Here is an 18654-nt window from a genome sequence, read left to right on the forward strand (position 1 = left end):
TCCAAAATGACTCGGTCTCATTCGTGGACGAAACAAGACATGAAAACAAATTTTAAAACCATGGTCAAAAGAGCTCTCCATAAATATTATAATACTTTTTTTTTAATTCTACTCAAAATTCAGCTACAGTGAAATGCTACGGGCAACAGGTAGAAAGAGAATCTCACTATTTTTTTGTCTCCCTAAAAAAAATTAAAGCTGGCAGCTTGATCGAAAGTGTGTTGGAGTGGCTTCAAAGGCCTCTAAGCTCTACAAAGTGACAGTTGGGAGAAGATGGAGAGCCCGAGCCCAATTGCTCTAATGGGTCAATTTGGATATTACAGGCAAGGGTCCTTTCAAATTATCAACAATATAACTGGTAGCCTAATACATCAAGACCTCTAATCAAAATCTAATACGAGGAAAAATTTTCACAGATATATAACAGGCACGATCCATCAAATGAAGTTCATAAGATTCAGCCCTAAGATTTGCAGTTCCCCGGACTAAAACCTACACCTGCATATGACGGCAAAACCAAAACCACATATACAAGAATGGAAGAACTTAAAGAAGGGTACTCAAAGCAAAACATGGGGGAGCATATCTAGCCTCTCTGCAGGAGAAAAACCTAATTTACATGCCAACAAGGGATACTTTTTTTCAAACATTTTGCACAAACAACCTTTTGGCCACACAAAGTATTTCTACTATCACCAATCAAACAGGTTCTATGCTACTCCTAATGATCAAATAACAATCTGAACAAAGTAGCTAAGACTTCCAACCATAATCAAGGTTCAGAACACTAACATGATTGGAGGGCAGAAACTTAATCATTATACATGATTGTGCTCTTACCTTTTCTGTCTGTTTATCTAAAATATTGAAGGAATCAACATGACTTGCTATAGAATTGGTACAACAGTTTCTTGCCTACTCGACAAAGATGACAAGGGAATATTCTAAAATTACATGGAGAGAATGTGAAAGTACACACATCCACAATTATTGGGGCTCACCTTTCAAAGGGGTCTCCTTTATTAGAGTTCAGGGAAGGACAAACTGCAGCGGCTACTTTCTCCCGAAGGTTGAACTTTTTTGCTATCATGGGGCGAACATCTTCAACTCCGACCAAGGTCTCCAAGAATGGAAGTAATAAGAGCAACTCTTGATCCGAACGGTCATCAAACCAACTCTCTATTGGAATTCCATTATCTACTTGGAACCCAAATGCCTGAGAAAAACAAAAATAATTCTTATTTAAACAAACCAACATTGATTCATTTTTGCCCATGAATCAAAATATGACCAATGCCCATGATTCATTTTTGCAAGATGGATTCATGCATCAAGTGGTAATTGTTTGATCAGGGATACAACCATGAGGTTCATCAACCCATTTTTCATGTCTACTCCAAGGATCCAAACCCGCTAATTCAGATTCAAATGGGTCAGATTTTGGACAAAATCTGACCCATTTCGGATAAAATGCCACAAACACAGTTCAAGATATTACCTGTGGAGAGTTGTCAACTATTATAACATGTGCCAAATCACGACCAAGAACTGAGAGATCCTTTAGGTAATTCCCCTCTACAAAAACACACGAATCACGATAAACTCGATGACGAAATATCCTTCTCTTGGGATCCAATACATTGAGAAGCTGTTCAGCATATATGCTTTGGCTGGCGGTAAATATGATTATCTCAAAGAGGCTGGCAACCCTCTCCATGAAGTCCATCAGATGAGGACGACATCGGACATAAACTGTGTGCTTCATAAGGTTAAAATTTACTGGAAATGTGAAGTCCGCATCGTCAACGGGTTCTAGCATGGAGTGAACTAAAGTCTCTGTCGAGTTCAAAATCTTGATATCAGAAAATTAGACGAACATATACCCCTAAAAACCGGAAACAATGACCTGAATCATAATCCTTCTCATAAAATAACTATAAACCAATTTAATATCACATACCATCCAAATCCAAAACAAGACTAGTGGGAGGACAACTCCGAGTTTGTTTAGGTAGAAGCATGGGCCGAAAGGTGGGAACTACTGATGATAAGTCCGGTAAGTTCTTTATGAATAAGTACGGATCAAAATAATCGATTTCTTCACCATCATCGGTCTCGACACAAACTTCAGTTGACGAAGAATTTTGTTGTGGCTCATCAACACACTCCAGCTCTGAGTGCCGCATTGCAAGATAGATAGCCGAAACATCAGAAGACAGGTGAGCCGTAACAAAATCATCATTAATATGGGCATTCATGGCATTTTCCTCTCGAGAAGGTTGATGATCACCACTCTTCTGCACATCAGACGGTTCAGATGACATATTTGAATCCAGTTCCATCTCACTAGAATATACTGTAGGGACTGGTACATCTTTTCCGACTGAAACAGAAGTATCTAGATTAACACGACTGTTCAACATATCAATCTGTGATCCATCAATTCCTCTTTCCTGATAGATTGTCTTGTCCTCGCAACTGAAGAACTTAAAGAAGTCCACTGAACACATTTAAAATGCACAGATAAATAAATTGAAAACATATAGCAGAAGGGACTTGATACATTCAGTCATACACAATAACTGAAAAAATATAAAGGGTGATTTAGATATGCCCCTCTACGTTTTAGTCAATATTAGAGATACCCCCATATTTTTTAAACTGACAACATGGCCCACTTGACCTAGGTCTTCTCCGAGAGGGTAAATTAAATGACCTAAAGGCTCACATAAATACATTGATTTTTTTTCTGATAGATAGAACCACTTGATTTAAAGCTAGGCATCATCTAATCTTGGGATAAAGTTTTGACCCTAAGATTGAATCTCCTTCAACCTTCTGGGGAACTCTTTAAAAACGAAGTAAGAATTCAACATGATGATTTCAAGAGTCAAGTTTAAGATCCTTAATTGTTGGTTAAACGCAAGAACCTTTTTCTCGTGACATTCAAGGATATATGAATGCATGCTCAAGTCCATTTAGAACAATTTTTACAGTTACTTTGCAGATAAAAGAAATACTACAACGATAAAGGAAGTCATTATAGCATAAAAAAAAAGAACTTAAAACATCATTAGAACTTCAAAATAGAAATTGCTACAAAGAGCGAACTTTTAGCTGAAGTTCATGAAGGTCGAAATAAATTCAACAGAATTACGATCATTGCAGCCTCATATGTACATAGGACCTAAGATGGTATTTTTATAGGTATAGGTCTTAAGATTGAACACTCACAAACAGGTTACCAGTGATTGAATGGGGCGGACAGGGGACAGTTGTTTTTTCTTCTGATAAATAAAGCATAAGATTCATAGAAAAGTATTTACCTTCATTTGCAACGCCCCCTCCAACATCTTTGGGAATGTGAAAGGCAGGTGAGAAAATGGTCTCTAACATGCTTTGAGCAGTTTCCTCATTACATCCCTGCAATATCATTCAAGAAAAATACATTAAAGAAGCATAACCCAAAACCGATTTTTCTGACATAAACAGAAAAGTTTCAAGCATTCATAACACCGTCAATAGGACTTTTAAGATTGAGAAAAAACATGCATAATAAACTAGAGGTACTGACTGACATAGGCCCTTTAGAGGAAATAAAGGTTGCTTAGGGTTAGGATTTCCAAAGATTATGGTTAAAGAAATAGTTATGGTAAAAGGCTTAAAGAAAGGGGTTATATTTCTGAAAGAAATCAGAAATAGGTATTTTGTGGTCTAAAGTTAAATAAGAGACAATATAAAGAGGTTTCTAGGGTTTCGGGTATGTTGAAGAAGGAAGAGTTGAAGAATCTAGGATTTTAGAAGGAAGAATAATGGTGAAGAATAAGAAGGGATAGGCCTATTTATGACACTAATAGTATCCTAGGAATCGCACCTAGGGTTTTCTTTTCTTTTCTTGTTTTTTTGATAACTACACCTATGGTTTCTTAAGGCTTCACAGATCTAAAAGAGCAAGCTACAATTTTTTTTTCATTCATCTGATTTACTAAAAAGTACAAAACAAGAATTATATAACAGCCCATAACTAACATAGCGAAAACGTGTGAATCAATAGATTCGATAGGTTGTGTTCAGTAGAACACTCTAAATCAATTTGAATTAATATATTCAATAGATAAACATGCAAAAGTTTGAAATAAAATATAGTATAAAGCTAAAAAATAATTGAAATGATTGATCGTTATTAATTTTACAATTTGGAGCTCCTTATATAGATAACTCCATCATAACAATTTAGAATCTTACTAAAATACTAAAAATTAATATTCCTAACATATCTATAATATAATACTAACTTTCTAATTCAATAAAAACTCAAATTGGACACTTCTAATTATACCCTAAATAATAAAAACAAATTAAAAACTAACAAAGAATTGTACTTCTAACATAAATATGAAATAGAAATCCTACTAGAACTAGAAATAGAAATAAAACCTAATAGAATTAAAAAACTATTTAGAGCTGTAGATGTCCTACATCAAGTCCCCTTTCTTTGAAAAAACTCATTCTCAAGCTTTTCTTGAAGGTCTTTCTCTTTTTCTTATTTTTCATTCATCTCTTCTAATCTATTTCTAGTGATATCTATTCATTAGACTTTGTTTAAAAAATTTAATTGACCATAGCATATCATCAAGTAAATTCTTCACATAAACATAATCGTTTATCTTTTTCAAGATATAAAAAAGTTCAATTTTCTTCAACTTGGTCATCTTGAAAATTCTAATAGGAATATGATATTTACTAAGATAAATCATGACCAAATCTTCTTTTTCATATCTCTTGAATCTTCTATTGACACCGATTTTGTACTTGTTAGTAGAAGCTTCAAGGTTCTTTTTTAGTTGTTCCTTCAATATGTCATTCTTTCAAACTCATCTCATAATAGGACAAATTTGGGAAACTTGCACCGGGAATCAAATCAGTGTGGTGTTGTATATTTCTTATAGGAGAATGAATCTGACAATTCTGAAGGAAGAACTCAATGAAATTATTCAAGAACAGGTTGTACTTTAGGATGAACTTGAGTTGAAAGGTTGCACTACTACAACGATCACTTAACTTGCTTCCTTTAAGTCATCATTGATGAGGGTAGAAGTAAAACATGTTTCCTTCTCCTTGGTTGATTCGATATCCTTGGAGTTGTCATAGGAAAGATGCAGAATCACTTTGATACCATCATGCATAAAAGAATAAGTGTTGGATTTACCTCGGTAGGTGACATCATTATCATGAAATCAAGACTTTCCCAAGAGGATGTGGCATGCTCTCATTGGGACGATGTCACATACAATCTCATCCTTATATTGCCCAATGTTTAAAAAAATGGAGCATTGTCTTGTCACATTCTTCTTGCATTCATCGTCCACCCAACCTATAGAATAAGGTGTAGGGTGTTGCGTAGTGGGCAGCTTAAGTGCATCGACCATGTAGCTTGAAATTATATCTTCTGAACTTACACTATCGATAATTAATTGACACAACTTGCCTTACACCTTGCATATAGTTTGAAAAAGACTGTCGAGTTGAAGGATCAACATGTGGTATTAGCATTAAGTTGCGAATAATACAACTAAGATGTTCACCTTCTTCAACTTCTCGAATTGGGCTTCCAAATACAGTTTTAGTGATAAATTCTCTTTCACCAATCATGAATGTGAATCGTAGAAAAGTTCTGATACCACTTGACGTAGTGAAAACATGTGAATCAATAGATTCAATAGGTTGTGTACAATGAAACACTCCAACTTAATTTGAATCAATAGATTCAATTGATAAACAAGCAATAACTTGAAATAAAATATAGCATACAGCTAAAAAGTAATTAAAAGAAAAAAAGATAATTGAATTGATTGATTATTATTAATTTTCGGATTTAGAGCTCCTTATATAAATAACTCCATCATAACAATTTAAAATCCTACTAAAATACTAAAAATTAACATTCCTAACATATCTATAACATAATACTAACTTTCTAATCTTATTAGAACTCAAATTGGACACTTCTAATTATAACCTAAATAATAAAAACAAATTAGAAACTAGTAAGAAATTGTACTCCAAACATAACTATAAATAAAAATTCTACTAGAACTAAAAATTGAAATAAAACCTAATAGAATTAGAAAACTACTTTGAGTTGTAGATGTCCTACATCAATAACCAAACCTTATTTGTTGACTGTAAAAAACCAAAAATTATTAATCTACTCCCAATGCATAAAAATGAAAGGAAAAAAATAATAATAATAATAGTTGGACCACCCAACTAATACATGTCCACTATTATTTACAAAACCTGAATTACCCATGTAGATTCTCTATCAATTAAAAATGTGGGACCTACATCATTATCATCCAAATTAAGGATTGGGCTTGATTGATCAAACTCTTATTATGCCTTTGGTACACTTTAAAGGATAGTGATTGATCCCAATCAGCTACTAATACAGCCAATCCATAGTTAATACAAAGAATCTAGCTACCATGATGAATCTTTTTCATATAAAAGAGATCATTTCACTTGGGCTTGTCGCAATGTGAGACAATTTTGTCACAACCAGAACTTACCACAAGTGTGAAAAAGGCCACAGTAATCCTTTCTAATTCCCTTTAAAATATTGTAGGGAGAACAAAGTTTTTATCTATTTTACTATTATTGGCATGCTAGAAATTATCTTCTTTCTCACGAGGAGAAATGAGACCCTTCTGCCATAAGAAATATATCAAAAGCCACTAATGAGTCATGAATCATGATAAGATGTGAAGAAATGGCATTATGTGAACCATAATGGAGTGGCTTTGATAACTCTTTCCCACATTTGTAGTTATTTCAAATATGAACCACCACCTATATAGTCTCTTAGACTTAACCTCCATCTATATCATATATCACTAAAGACCTACTCAAGCAAACATAATTGGACCACTTTCATGAATTGCCAAACAATCCTGCACGTTTACATAGCCTGTAACAAGAATAACATGATCACATTGTAATTCAAATCTTCGAAGACAGGTGTAAAAGAGAGTATCTCTCTAAACATTTTTTTCTTTTTTGGTTACTTTTTCCCCATTCAACAGACCTAAGCTAATCATGTGATCTTATAAGCCTTTGAAATAAATAAATAAATAAAATCATAGATACATTAATTTATGGCAACACAGCTTTAAATTTTCAATTCATGGCAACCAGGACCTGGTAGTCCCCAAGTAAAATTTAATTTCTAACTAAAAAATATATAAAGAAACTTTAGATACAAATATATATATATATATATATATATATATATATATATATATATATATATATAAGGAGCGGTTCAGCAGCCCTAAAGTTTGCCAAACATTTTTCAAAACATGGGTTAGAAGCTTTGGAATGAGCTGATTTTTGGTGAGGATGATCTCCTCATCATAGAGATCATCCTCACAAAAAATCAGCTCATTCCAAAACTTCTAACCCATGTTTTAAAAAATGTTTGGCACAATGTTTGGCAAACTTTAGGGCTGTTGAACTGCTCCCATATATATATGTTCAGTGCTCATAGAAAAGGAAGGAAAAAACACCTTAAAATGTCACAGATTTGGAAAGAAAAAAAAAAAAAACTCTTGCATAAACCAAACTAAAAGCAGAAATCACTAGTCACGTAAATAAGCAAGAAGCCAGTCACCTTATGTTCTATAGAATTCCCTGTAACTGCATCATGCCCCAGGCAAATATCTTCAGTATCATCACGTGCCAAAACGTAACTAGTACTGAAGTTTTTGGTAGTTATAGGGTTACTTTGCTTTTGAGGAATCCCAGCAGAAAGTTGAACTGAAAAGATGACAGAAAACATCCATATTCGTTAAGGCATAACACTAATTAGCAAAAACAATCACAGGTTTGGGGATGCATTCCAGTACATCAAGCATGAAAATATTTTTATGATGAGTATCAAACACGAAAATCATTTAAGTCAGCTAATCATAAACAAAGAATTTTTGAAAATAAATAAATCTTTTAGTTACAGATTAAATGGAATGTGCATAAAAGTTCACCGAATGAACCATGGGCCACTGCCAACCATGTCCATGGGGTTGTGGATCCCAACATGAAGAAGCCCCATGGAGTAACCAAAAAAATAAAACATTATTATATCAAGAAAAAACATAAAAGATCAATATTTGATGGTCAGATATTATTAAATTCTAGTAGATTCAAGCAGGACAGCAGGTGGTCCAACAGCAGTGGATCATAAAAATGGCAAGATGTTTCACCTTTGGTTTTCCTCCTGCATAGACATGTTTACAGAGATATCTTGACAAAAGAAAATATAACTAGCTAAGTTCAGACATGTGGGGGAGAATCTACAGTCTATCAAACAATGAGCACGACCCCATTAGATTGGTTTTCCAAGGAAACATATTTAGCTGTAATCACTAAAATAAGGATGATGGCTACCACAAGATTTCCTGTCTCAATCACATAATTTGCATGTCAAGAGGCATTTCCACAGGCAGACTACAAACGTAAACCAGCACAACCATCTTCCTATTTACAAATGTGCATCAAGTCATGCACGAACCTTTTCTTCATTAATTAAAAAAAAAGGTTTCGTCGTACCAAATCTTTGTTTTCTTGCAGAGGAAGTGATGAGCTCTGAAACTTTCTTTTCTGCAATCCGCATGTCCTCGGATACCTTCCTCTGTGGCCTAGAAACCTTGGGACTGGCAAGCTCTCGAACATTTCTTGCAGGAAGTTTCTTCTTGGTTTGCATTTTTAGGCTAAGAAGAACAATCTTGAAAAACTTATTAACAGCTTTACTCCAGCAGAACAATTTTGTAAATAATATCCACCAGCAAGCATCTCACTAAAAAATATTTTCTTTTCTGTCAACACCACTGACTCTAAGGATCTTAGCCAATAATAAAATCTTGAAATTTAGAATACTAAACAAACAAACCACTGGGATTGTTAACAGACAATTGAAAAGCAACCACCAACTTGGATGTCTGAAAAGGAGCAAGCAACAACAAATCATAAGAACCTCAAAGACTAGGAATTGTAAACAACTAAAACTATAAAATAAATATGCTCTTTGCAACCAACTGAAACATGCAAACAAATTGTAACAGCATATACGAAGAAATGAATAGAAAATGACAAAACTATCAGATTATAATAAATCTCAAATAGGGTGAAAGTAAGATCCACATGTTTGAGGTATGGAACATCTAATTGTGAAGGAAAATCTTAGGTTGTAAACATCAAACACTTGTGATTATTTTCATATTTTCACAGGCCATCCGAATCAAATTAGATGAAAATTATAAGATGGTGTACAACCAACCATGCATTATGGAGCTGAATGTTCCAAGAAAAAAAATATTCATGAACAAAGTGTTACAAAAATGAGGATGCTGAGATGGATGAGTAGATATACTAAGATGGACAAGATAAGAAATGAACGCACTCATGAAATTGTAGGAGTGGGCCAAATAGGTGATAAACTAATAGAGTGAATTGATAAAATGGGTCGTGTGCAATAAAGAAAATTAGCAGTCCAAGTTAACAGGAACTTGCAAGTAGAAAATTATAGAAAAAAGGCATAATCAGCAATTCATGGAAGTTAGCAACTCTCCAAATTAATTTACAAAAAATTTTGAGTCGGAAAAAAAAAACGATCAACTAAATCATCCCTACCTCCACATCTCCTTCTCTCGAAACCCTAACTCCGTAATGCACATTTTTTTTATCAGTTAAAAACGTTACTTTTCTAATCCCAAAAATTTTGTTGATAAGTATAAATTTTATTTAGCCACAAAAGAAGAAAGAGAAAAGGAGGCCAAGATGACCCCCACAACAAGAGAAAGAAAGACAAGAAAAATACAACGGCCCATGGCCAGCCAAAACCCCACCACACAAAGAATCCCACTTAAATACAAATTCCACAAGGGAAACACCTCCAAAATCTTTACTTAACTCGGTCCAAAAATAAATGTAGCCCAGAATCTCCAGAAGCACAGCTTGGGATGTACTTTCTTGTCCCTAAAACACCCTTTTATTCTTCTCTTTCCAAAGGCCCTAAGAGATATCATACGGAAGAATAGCCCAAAGATATATTTTTCTATTGGAGGAGACATTTTGAGACGACCCTAATAAGAGCAAAAAAGACATCACGTGGAAGGACTTAATCCAAATAATTGCCAAATCCGAATAATTGCCAGATCTGAATTTGGTCACTATGTTTGGATGCTTGCCGTATGCAACAAAACATTTCACAATGAAATGGCATATCTTCCCTCCCCAATCAAGCACCAGGCCACTAGCATACACAGATTATTTATAAAAAAAGCTTTCGTTATATTGTCACCTCTGGGATAGCTTGTTTAAACTGGAGTGAATATAGGTTCTACTACTAATTAAAACTTTGGGAAAAAAAATTCCTTCCAAGGTCAGGGATAACAACTCCTCATGACCAAATATATATAATCCTCACCTCAATCTGATTTGTTATGCTTATGCCTCGTATTCAATTGGCAAAAGGGATTGTTCAACCAATATCATAATTAGCAGCCCTAAGGGAAAATATGGTATTTTGGGATCTATTGGGAAGGAAATGGAGTTGGTTACAATTTGGGTAACCAAAAGGGAGAGTTGATTTTGGATTGGGAAATCTATGATTTTATTAGGGCTATAATTGTTCTCATACATGGTACAACATTCTTAACTCTCATCTGTGGACCTAGGCATAGCTGAACCACATAAATCTTTCTTGAGTTCCTTGTTTGTTTTTATCACATAGCACTCACATGATTTTACAATCTTCCAGGTTCGGATTGATAATTTCTAAATGATGGAAAGTGATTATATAGGCATTTCAGTAATCATTTTAGTTTACTATATACTTAGAAACAACCATTAAAAATAACAAAATTCGAAGAAACAAACCCCTAAAATTATGTGAATCAGAGCCCAACCAATCAAGATACACAAAAGTGTGATTTACTACATAAATGTACAATTCAGCTCAAGCTTCCCAACAAAACATCCCAAACCCTAAAATTACCATAACCAAACACAAAGCACGAAACTAAACCCTAAGCACTGATAAAGACAGTTACATCTAAATATATAGCTCAAAAAATGCGAAATCTCAACCATATAGAAAAGAAAACCTTTACAACCGGAAGAAATGAGCCCTCAAGAATCCTCTTAAGCAAATCAACACTCAAAATACTCCCAAATCAAGCATTCCATCCAACAAAAACCTATTAAAAAAAAAATTCTACAAAAAAGGAAAAAACTGTACAGTATAGTAGAGTGACAGAGCAAACCCTAACAAAACAAAAAAACTTGAATCTCCATTAACAAAAACCAAGAGAACATATCTTGAGCTAACAGAAAGTTCATGCATGCAAACCTGAATCAAATCCGATCCAGTAGCCCCCTTGTCCCAATCGATCGAAGACAAAAACTATCGAGATCAGAGATCCAACTGAAACTAGGGTTTTTTTTAGGAAAAAAATTAAAAAAAGAGACGCGAGAGTAAGAATGATCGACGAGGCGAAGGAGGAGAAGAAGGTTTCCCTCCAAAGAGGGGAAGAGAGGGAAAACGAGGGCTTGTAAATTATTTGTCCGAAAATAGACTTTAGAAAGAAAAAGAAAAAAAAAAAAAAAAAGTGAGAGAAATATAAATAAATAGATATTTAGTCATCTATTGGTTATAAAGTCATTAAATGAGATAAATAAACTCTCATTTAAGTTCTCTTCATTTTGGCTGTTTTTTTCTTCTCATTTGGTTTTAAATTTTAAATCCTCGTGGGGTTGGTTTATTTTTTGTTTTTTTTTTTCGAAATTTTGAAATTTTGAAATTAGACGCGCTCACGTGGGAGTGAGTCAGAGACTCAGATGGTTCATTTGTGATAATTGAATTTGAATTTTTCCCTCGAAAACATTAATAACTTTGGACTTTGGAGCGCTCCACGAAATTATACGGAAGCTTTGAATGTGGGGCGGTGGGCCCATGAGTCCATGACTCTAAATTCTAATTAGTAATCGATTCCCACTTGAATCTTTTAGATTTTAGATATCAAATTCCTGGAATCAAGAATTTGATCATAGTTTTGAAATTCATTGAGTCGATTTGAAATGCGGACAAGTCGACTGTTTTTCGAGGTAACTCGGTCCCTTAAATCGGGATATCCATCAAATCAATTTGTCAAATTGGGCCAATCACACACCAACAACTTAAATTATTTGTTGCACTCCAACTAAAAATTAACACACACCATAAAAAGAATAGGTTGACATCAACGACAATCGTCTACTTTGACCTCTTGATGTTGATCTCGTGCTTTTTACTCTTCGATATTTCTCGATCAAAGAGAATAATGTTCTTTCCCAAAGTGAATGATCAATATTCTCATCTTATTAATTTTTTTTATATTTTAAAATTTAGTTGGATTGTCATAAGTAAAAGATGAGGTGCCAATAGAAGTTCTTACATTTAATACGTTTTTATTTGACTCATTCAAGTTGGCTCAAATCAATGGACATTCGAGTTCAGTTTTCAGAGTTTTAAAATTACCATTTTAGTTGCTAGTTTCTAATTCTAGATAGTTATAATTAAGTAATGGAATTTGATTTTTTTAGAATTTCATTTCTTATTTTCAAAAAAAATTTCTAAATTCAAAGTTCGTGCTCTCCGATGTTGATCGTTAACATATAAGCACAAAAGTACTACTTTAGGGGGGAAATAGGCACTAATTTTTTTTTTCAAAATCACTAGTAACACATCGAAAGAGATTCTAATAAGCCTACAAAAAAAAATTCCAAAATAAAAAGAATATAATAGTAATCTTTGACGAACAGATCAAAAAATTTTAAAACCATAGTCAAGGGAGGGTAAGCCACAATTTGAAAATATAAGGGCACATCTCAAACATTCACCAAAACATGGAGGGGTATGCCTAAGTAACCCTTTTTTTCATTTGATCAGAATTCTTGTTCACCAATCACAAATGTATAATGTGCTTTTTTTTTTTCCCGATAACGGGGAGGGGGGCCAGATTAGCCAGGACCAGAACCAAGGCATATGGGACCCTCCCCCGGGCATAGGCAATGCTCGCACATTATTCGACCATTATTACATTATCACTCATCAAGCAATCTCAGGCAAGGGCGGATTTAGAGTGGGGGTTGTGGGGGCACTTGCCCCCACAAGAGTTTTCAAATTCTATGGATTAATGTGCTATTGAAACAGATTTTAGCGGTGAATAAAGAAATTTACCACTATTGCCCTCATAATTTTTTTTTTCACTCTTAGTTGCCCCCACAACTATTTTTTTTCTACTCTTGGTTGCCCCCATATGAGCAAAATCCTGGCTCCGCCCCAGATCTCAGTAACACAAAATCTTTCTTCTCTTTGATTTACAATTTTTTTTTCTATGTTTGAAATTTATTACATTTTCTATTCTATTCTACTTTGGATTTTGCTTGGCATATGGTTTGGTTTTTTAGGTCTACTTGCTAGGATTGTCAATGGGCCAGATTTTGTCCTGGCCCATCCTAACCTGTCATGGACCAGGCTTGTCTAACGTTATTGGGACTGTTTAGTTCTTGTGTTAAATGGGTTAGGCCCAACTCATTTTTGAGGCAATCACAATTTTAGGCCCAATTTTGGAATACATCACTTTATATTCTTAACTAAGTGGTAAGACCTTGTGGAGGTTGTCCCAAAGTCGAACACATTATCTATTAATGAAATTAAAAGGTGGTCGTTATAGACATATTAAAGTAAGATTTATGAAGAGTTTTGCACTTTAAAGACGAATAAAGCACATGAAACAAGATGCCATTCAATTATATTTGAAGTCTTATGTTAATTCTAATATGTTCATATCAGTCCGGATTGGATTGGAATCGATTTGGATTAAATTGGATCTAGAATCGATTCCATAAGATTTGGATTGAACCTTTTGAGATAGGGTTTTTATTAGATTTCAATATTAAAATTCAAATCCAACCCAAAAACAATCAGATCATTCCGAATCGAATTAAATTTAATTTGATATATTTAAATGAAATAAACAATTTAATTTACATACTTATTTCAAATTTTTTCTCATCAAAGCCCCTATCAAATCAGGGCATCTTTGGCTCATAACTGATCTGATAGGTTTTAAAATCAGATCTTCACTAAGCAACTCAAATCCTTAGTCCATGTCCATACTACAAGCTATTGGATTTTGGGTCTAATCCAATCCACAAGAAACAGCCATACTTGAATTCCTTGGATTTTTAGATTGAAGTCAAGACTATAATACCTAAAAACATATTAATCAAATTATTCATGAATCACTTTCTAAATGCTTGATTTTGATTTAAAGTTGATAATCTGACTATCCCATTTGGCAAACTCAATCGACTACCTGATGTGACAAGTTTGAGAATCGTAGATCTGTACTCCTTGGTATACACATTCCCTTGGGATACATTTTTTTATGAGAAAGTGCAATTGAGTATATCGAGGAGTATAGTTCTACGATTCTCAAACTTGTCACATCAAGATAATCATTTGAGTGTGCCACGTGAGATAGTTAGATTATCACGATTCTTAGATTTATATGATGTGAGATCCCTCCGAATCTAATATAAGGCATCTATGAGGGATCCATTGACTCGTATAAGGAAGGAGGACAACATCATTGGCATACATCCACATGTTCAGCTATTTGGAGAAACTTAGGACACCTAAGACCTCTTAGAACCATAAGTTTGATTGGGGCTTTGTTCCTTAATACCTTTTAGAATTAGAAGAGATATTTTAATAACTTAATAAGATATTGAAAATATATCCTAAACAATAACACCTTAAAAAAATAATTAGAAGAGTAATATACGAACATACTAGCAATAATAAAAGACATAGATTTGGACAAAATTGTATGAAATAAAAGAATTGACTCAATCAAACCCATATTTTGGGATACGATCACAATCATGATGAAGATTTCCTCCCTATATAGATTACTTCTTCACCTCTTTTTCCATAATTATATCGATGAGATGAGACCGTAAGCATAAAAGTTAGGACCTTCCTTGCCATGTTGGACTCAGAAAAAGTGGGAGACTACTTCATCAACGATAAACGACCACACACCAACTATTGAAAAAATATATGGCTAGCAGTTAGACGACTTTTTTCAAAGCCTACTACCTGACATTCAAAATAATGTTTGGTAATCTTCATGGTTCTTATTTCTCGCAAAATCAAGAAGTCCAAAATAGGTAAAAGCGAGAAGCAACTTAGCCCCACAATTGAGGAACATGATTTTCTTAACACCATGTTTGTCGAATTTCTCTTTTTGTACCCCGTTTTGTATGAAAATACCAAAATTACCCTCATATTCACTTATATATATTTATGTATGTATATACTTCCCTCTCTGCTATGTGACAATAGCCTCAATTCTTATTTTATCTAATAACTAGAGTTTGCTCATGTCGATAGGTTAAGGGGGTAGAAGAAGAAAGATAGTAAAATTTGAAGGATACTATTGAAAAAGGAGAGGGGTGAGCCAATGAAAGAAAGCAAAGTTGAAGTAGTGAAAAAATAAAACAATAAAGTGGGGTAGTGTGGATCCTACTCCACTGTAAATAGAGTAGGACTTTGATACCCCACAACTTTAGTTGGAGTGAGATCAATAATTATGTTTTATTATATAGATTGCCTAACATTTTTTTCATGCAAGAATGAGATTTAGTACACAATTATATGAGAAGATTTTTACCAAAAAACTAATGAACCTCGCTTCTAAACCACAAAATGGACTTCTTGGGCATGATCATCATACAACCAATTCTACAATCACGATTCTATGAAAAAGCACATTCATTGGACAAAGTGTAACCCCACTTTTACTGGAAACACCATAGCCAAACAAGGCCTCAGGAAACCTAACCCCATTTAGATTACGCACTTAGTTTGTCTTGGTTTAATTAGACCCTTTACTATTCTGAGCAAACCTAACCCGAATTTGCAAAACCATTTAGGATATATAAGACTAAAACAAGAGATTCTTAAGGGAGACAATTAAATAAATTTGTAGAAAGATATTATACAAATTTCTATCCACCACATATGGTCTCATTAGAAGGATGTCATCAAATTATTATCAAAAAAAGAGGTTGTAATGTAAAATCTATGGACAAATCACATAAGCTTTTGAATTATGATAAGTAGGTGATGACTCTGAGACGTGCTACATGTTGGGTTGTCGGTCGTTGGTCAATTAGATATGAGTTTTGTGGTGCAAATGCAACTTAAATAAAATTAATACATAAAATCCATAAAGACATTTTGCTTTCATGCTTTAGAGAAGATTTGAATCTAATAAAGCCGAAACTTTAGGGACAATGTTTAAGGTTATTGTATAAGTTAGGAGGAACAAGATTCTTCCGTAGGACATATTCTATCAATTTTGGCTCAACAAACTTTCTTGTACTCTTTCTCAATCTTTGGATTTAATATAAAGGTCTAGTAGGACTTCAAATCCCTGAAAAAGACTTGATGTATCTTAATTGCTTAATTAACTTTGTTTTGACCAAGAATCCATGTCAATTGGGTTTTCTTTATTGATTTTTTTTTTTTTTTACTAAAAGCTATCCTAGACATGTAAATTCCATTGGATTTGGCGACTACTCCGCCTGTGTAGTGTTTTCTTGTACAATTTCATCAACCAGATTAAGGGAATTTGTCGTAAAATCTTTGATTTCTTTTTGGATGAATCTTGATCTTTCGTATTTAGTCCTTCGTGAGATTTTAGAATCAAATCATCTTGATTACGTTGATTAATTACCCATGTAGAATCATGCCTTTATCCTTTATAATATAATTTGGAAAAGGGTCGTGTTGGAATGACCTCAAGATTAGACTTTATATAGCACATCTTGACGTGAAAAGTGGATAGAAACCATAGATGTCTTCACATGTATCTCGAGAAAAACATCTATGATTTTCATACACTTTACGTCAAGATGTACAATGTGAGGTCCAAATCTTGAGGTCACTTCAGCCTTAATCTTTGAAAAATAGAAAACTTCAACAAAAAAAATTCTCCTTTCCCATGTTGTAGCCTAGGATCAATGTTTTATGACCCAAACCCATGATTGGACAAAAATATGTTAAAATGGTCTGACATTGATTCAATTTGGTTGGACTGATTTACATCCAATAAAATAATAGCAATTTTGATTTCTTCGTAAAATGACCTTTTGTGAGCGAGAAGGTCCCCAAAATTAAAACTCTTGATCTCATGTGGTTATAAGATTCATTTAGGAAAAAAAACTCTCTTTTAACCGTTTTAAAAGAAAAAAAAATTCTAATTGTGGCTAAACTCTCTTAAATATTTTAAAAGAAAAAAAAAAATCTAATTATGGTCTTATGTGGCTCTCCTGTCAAAAGAGGCCTCCAAAAATAAAATTTTAAAGGAGAAACACTTTCCTTGCTAAGAGTCGTTGAGCTCAAATGGACTAACCCAATTGGCAATCTGGCACAATCCATTATATTTTGGGGAAAATTTTGGGGTACATTTGATTGCATAGAAAATTAGGTGAAAATTGCACTTATGTGGAAAATTCTTATTTTCAAGTGTTTGGTGTGTCAAAAATTAGAAAATTGCATGAAAATGATTTGCCAACCCACGTGATTTTTTATTTTTTAAATAAAAAATCTTTAAAAATAAGACTTCAATGTTGACTTTGTTTTTTTCATATAAACTTAGATTTATTTCAAATATATATATATTTTCTTTCAATGTATGATTTATAGATTTTTTTTTTTAATGTCTCATGATCTTATTCATTTTCTTAAAGATTCGTCTCATCTCATCCTTTCTCTCTTTGTTGAGTTTAGTCCTACATCGGAACGCATTTCCTTGTCTCTCTCCTTACAAGTTCTTGGGCTTCTTTATTCATTGTTAATTGATTTTAAGGTGAGCCCCCAAACTTATCATGGTATCAAAGCGGGTCTTTCTTTCATCCACATCACCCAGTTGATATCTCCACGTGCTTTGGCCCATACATGCGGGAGCGCGTTGAGTTTAGTTCCACAACGAACACTCATTGCATTGTTTCTCTCCTTATAGAGTCTTGGGACTCTCCACTCATTAACAATTGATCTTGAGTTGGGCCCCAAATTTATCATGGTATTAAAGTATGCCTTTCTCTCATTCACATCACCCAATTCATATCTCCACGTGCTTTAACTCACTTCAGCCTACACGTGTAGGGGTGTGTTAAGTTTAGTCTCACATCAGACACTTATTGTCTTATCTCTCTCCTTACAAGCTCTTGAGACTCTCCACTCATTGTCAATTGGTTTTGAGTTGGACCCCAAATTTATCGCTCTTCATCATTTATTTATTTATTTTCTTCTTCCCTTTCTCTCCACTAAACAACCTCCACAATTATAATTTCAATTTCATGGAATTATTTCAAATCATGCTTAAAATCCTTCATTCCGCGCAATGGATGGTTATAAATACTCTAAAATGAGTTTACGAAGTTCTTTTATTCAGGGGAAAAAAATCATTCCATTATCCAAATATTAAGAGAAGAGCTATATTTTTCCCGTTCTACGTGAAGTTAACGGTAATTATGATATTT

The 18654-nt window shown here is 33.8% G+C and overlaps 1 protein-coding gene across 1 annotated transcript; it reads right to left on the minus strand.

The window, feature by feature from the left end:
• Positions 1-741: 741 nt before the first annotated feature.
• Positions 742-11623, minus strand: SSP5 (SCP1-like small phosphatase 5). The gene is made up of 7 exons (XM_086447738.1): positions 11408-11623; positions 8608-8996; positions 7673-7818; positions 3327-3423; positions 1961-2500; positions 1499-1836; positions 742-1216 (listed from the first exon to the last, which is right to left on the minus strand). Exons 2-7 carry the CDS (start codon positions 8759-8761, stop codon positions 998-1000), a joined length of 1494 nt encoding a protein of 497 aa, XP_086303864.1. The 5' UTR covers positions 8762-8996; positions 11408-11623; the 3' UTR covers positions 742-997.
• Positions 11624-18654: the final 7031 nt, after the last annotated feature.

Source organism: Akebia trifoliata, chromosome 7 (genome assembly GCF_017979445.1).
Source record: "Akebia trifoliata isolate Shusen 1 chromosome 7, ASM1797944v1, whole genome shotgun sequence".
NCBI lineage: Eukaryota > Viridiplantae > Streptophyta > Magnoliopsida > Ranunculales > Lardizabalaceae > Akebia > Akebia trifoliata.

Bases quoted from the DNA above. Each gene is read 5' to 3' on its own strand.
- SSP5 (XM_086447738.1), bottom strand. From the start codon at position 8,761: ATGCAAACCAAGAAGAAACTTCCTGCAAGAAATGTTCGAGAGCTTGCC. The intron at 7,819-8,607 runs GTACGACGAAAC...TCATCTTTTCAG, and splicing joins TGCAAGAAAACAAAGATTTG to TTCAACTTTCTGCTGGGATT. The intron at 1,217-1,498 runs GTAATATCTTGA...TGTTTTTCTCAG, and splicing joins TAGTTGACAACTCTCCACAG to GCATTTGGGTTCCAAGTAGA.